The sequence below is a fragment of the Silene latifolia genome, chromosome 11, assembly GCF_048544455.1.
Source record: "Silene latifolia isolate original U9 population chromosome 11, ASM4854445v1, whole genome shotgun sequence".
NCBI classification, from domain to species: Eukaryota; Viridiplantae; Streptophyta; class Magnoliopsida; order Caryophyllales; family Caryophyllaceae; genus Silene; species Silene latifolia.
Window position 1 is genome coordinate 23,481,025 of NC_133536.1, and position 3,288 is coordinate 23,484,312.

The 3,288-nt window shown below is 37.2% G+C and overlaps 2 protein-coding genes across 2 annotated transcripts; one reads left to right on the forward strand and one right to left on the reverse strand.

The window, feature by feature from the left end:
* The first annotated feature begins 211 nt into the window (after window positions 1-211).
* LOC141613359 (uncharacterized) lies at window positions 212-1,039 on the forward strand. Its single transcript, XM_074432092.1, has 2 exons — window positions 212-642; window positions 747-1,039. The coding sequence occupies exons 1-2, from the start codon at window positions 231-233 to the stop codon at window positions 899-901; spliced, it is 567 nt and encodes a 188-aa protein (XP_074288193.1). The 5' UTR covers window positions 212-230; the 3' UTR covers window positions 902-1,039.
* Window positions 1,040-1,766: 727 nt separating this feature from the next.
* On the reverse strand, window positions 1,767-2,926 carry LOC141611390 (uncharacterized). Its single transcript, XM_074429915.1, has 2 exons — window positions 2,207-2,926; window positions 1,767-2,016 (listed from the first exon to the last, which is right to left on the reverse strand). The coding sequence occupies exons 1-2, from the start codon at window positions 2,714-2,716 to the stop codon at window positions 1,942-1,944; spliced, it is 585 nt and encodes a 194-aa protein (XP_074286016.1). The 5' UTR covers window positions 2,717-2,926; the 3' UTR covers window positions 1,767-1,941.
* Between the last annotated feature and the right edge of the window lie 362 nt (window positions 2,927-3,288).

The window sequence follows — 3,288 nt, forward strand, 5'->3', positions numbered from 1 at the left end:
ACACAATTACGAGAATGCTTTACTAGTTCTTCATTGTAATTGCAAACAGCACGATCATAATGACACTGCACCCACAAACTAATTAAGCTGAAATCAACAAATAACAGTTCCAGTTATTTCAACTTGTTAATTTTTAAATACAATTGATAATAACATAAATAACGCGGCTAGGTGGTGTATATTCACCATAATTTCATAAGAATATCGAAAGTTTAAAACAATAGTTCAAAATGAGAAAGGAAACACGGTTGATGCTGGTGTTTGGCATAATGTGCTCTCTGTCAAAGTTCACCTTATGTGAAGTAAACACCACCCAAGAAGAAGAAGCAATCCCAGAGTGCTTGCAGAAGTTAATGGATTGTTTTGAAGAGCATGTCGATAACGATTTAAAAGATCCCAAGTTCGATAGAGACAGTCCAGAGTTCGACCAAAAAGAATACCTTTGCTGTTCCTTAATGCAGCAAACAGTAGTACCTGAGAAGGAATGTTTGTGTAGTTCTATTGGAACTCCTTTTTTCTTCCTTCTTCTCGACGACACCTTAGGCCGTCCTGCCAAAGACGAAGCTGACAATGGCACCCGAGTATTGAAGTTGTGTGGTGTTGTCGACGACTCTGTTCCTTCTATCGGAGCCTTTTGTAAAGGTACTTACATTTTATTCATAATCCCTCTACATAGAAGACTAGACCAACGTTGATATGACAATCAACGTTTTCATAGCTTAATACATGTTTTTGTTATTGTGTAGACACCCAGAGCTTTCAGGAATTGACGACGACAACTCCAAGCACGCCTGCCAAGACAGACATGCCTTCCAACATTGCCAGCGGAAGGAAATACAGCACATTCATGGTTGTGATAAGCATTTTGATTTGTGTCTCAATTCATCTATATAACACCTGATTTTCTTAACCGCGCTAGCAATGAGAATTTCGGGACGTTTAATGGATTTGAGAGGTCCAGTTTTAAGTACAAAATTGTGGCCCCTTTGTGTGCTGAATTCTATATATATATGCGGCCATACCTCATGTTTTAATTGTTACTTCGTTAGATAGATGTTTTGTTCTCCGATTCCTAGATCCTTTTTGCAACTTCTTCAAAATTGTGGCCCCTTTGCGTGATTTTTGTTATTTGTTTGGTTTTGCTTGATTTTGTTTTGAATTTTCTTTGTGTTGGGTTAAATGTATTGCTGTTTTATACGGAGACCACTGCAACCTTGTTACATGACATGGTGCACAAAGAAGCTGAAGTATATGTAATGACATGATTGTCAAATCAAAAGAAAAGGGAAGGACACATTGCCAACCTATGCAATGTTTACCCGACTCCGCAAATGCATTACGAGACTATGTGCATTCGGGTAATTGGGGTCACATAAGTAAAATGCTACTTATGCTAGTACACATAGTAAGCAACGAGGGATCGAAATTGACCATAAAAAAAAATCAAGGCCTTGCTCGAGATGTCTCAGCCCCATAAAAAGTAAATGTGTTGATGTTTGAAAAAGTAATTAACTATAAATAAATTTCATTTTCCAGAATCTCACCAAAAATTGAATCGGATTTTGGATATTTGGATATCCTGTACAAATAATCGGACATCAAATCTCTGATATCTGAAGTGATTCATATCGGATCAGATAATGAAAAATTGGGAATTCAGATACGGATATCCGCTCCCGATTTTTAAACTCGAATCAGTTATCCGATTTGTGCTTGCTTAGGCCTAGTAACGGTATTGCATAAACATTATAATCTACAAATTCTTATTTACATGGTGAAGTAGAATTGAACTCATAATAACCAAATTGGAGCAAGACAGCAAACATCCAACATTACAAGGTCATTGTCGGACAAACGATTACGAACTTAATTGAAAAAGAAAGCACTGCCACACTTAACAAGCAAATTCCGGAATTTGAGCTTACTACATTGTTTAAGATGCTAATTATCCTTTCCCAGAAACACAGTTGTCAACACCGCCTTGGTCGTTAGAGAAGCTCTCAGTATTTCTACTGCCTGCAAAATAATCACAACAATTTAGCGTTACTCATACTTGTAATATCATGCCGGCAACACAAGTAAAATACAATCCACACGAGTAAAATAAAATTAAATAGTGACAGAAGTCAGAACCCGGATTCTCATTTAAGACGGACAAGACGAGTCAAGTATGACACATAAGACCTATTGTAAATAATAATGTTACCTCCTGGAGACCAACTTGAACGACTTTTTCCTCTAGCTTGTCAAATTCAATTGCATGGTATTTAAGGAGAGAAATGGTCATAGGTTTAACTTCCAAATCATCAAGCACCATATAATGCCCTGTTGACTTGACGAAACCTGCAGTAGTACTAACTCCACCAAAAGTAGAGGAAGACTGGAACACGCCGAAAGAAGACGATGGCGTATCAATGCGTGATAACACAGGAAGAATAAAATGATTAACCTGTGGGTTTAAAATAGAATCTTTGTTAACATTAGGTTCAAGGTAGTCGGAATCGAGTGAATTAAGGCTATTGTAGACCGATCCAAGACACCCGATCATTCCTTTATCTTTCAAATGGTTAACAACTTTTGCAAGGGGGATTGACAAGAGGTGGAACACAAAGTCCACGAAATCTTTGCTTGCTTCTGCAAACACTACTTTTTTAGCTTTGGTGTCTACCATAAGCTTCAAACTCAGCTTCACTTCCTTATCATTAGTCCCACTCATCTTCCCTTTCGATCTTAACTATTTATCTACTTCAGCTTAACACCAGAGAGATCGAATTTGTGGATGATCTATATAGAGGGGTATGATTTATAACGCATTAGGACTACGTTTATAAATTATATTCATAGACTCGTTTTAACGTTAAGACCGATCTATTTATTTTAAGTGAGATTAATTCATTAAAAAAAGGGGAAACAAATTATAAACACAACCTACAACGTGTTACGTTCGCATTCGTTACCTTTTTGTTTCTCCGTAAATAGTGCGCCCATTGTTGTGAGTTGGCCCATTTCCTTTTTTTCTTTATAGGAAAACGCACTTTATTAATCTATCTATACAAGTAGGGGTGATTAAAGATAACACAAAATCTCATTTGTGACCAACAATATCCGTCACTTTAAAGTGACGGATACCATTTTACCTCACAAAGTACCCACTTTTTCTCTCTCTGCAACACTGTTCATGTGGTCCCTTTTCTCCACTAACCCATTTTGTTACCATTTTATCTCACAAAATATCCGCCACAAATGGTAACCCGTCACAAGGGAGACCAATTGTAAAGATAAAGGTCG

Excerpts from the sequence above, each read along its gene's own strand:
- LOC141613359 (XM_074432092.1), top strand. The coding sequence starts at position 231 with ATGAGAAAGGAAACACGGTTGATGCTGGTGTTTGGCATAATGTGCTCT. Across the intron at positions 643-746 it reads TATCGGAGCCTTTTGTAAAG|ACACCCAGAGCTTTCAGGAA; the intron begins GTACTTACATTT and ends GTTATTGTGTAG.
- LOC141611390 (XM_074429915.1), bottom strand. The coding sequence starts at position 2,716 with ATGAGTGGGACTAATGATAAGGAAGTGAAGCTGAGTTTGAAGCTTATG. Across the intron at positions 2,017-2,206 it reads TTCAAGTTGGTCTCCAGGAG|GCAGTAGAAATACTGAGAGC; the intron begins GTAACATTATTA and ends ATTATTTTGCAG.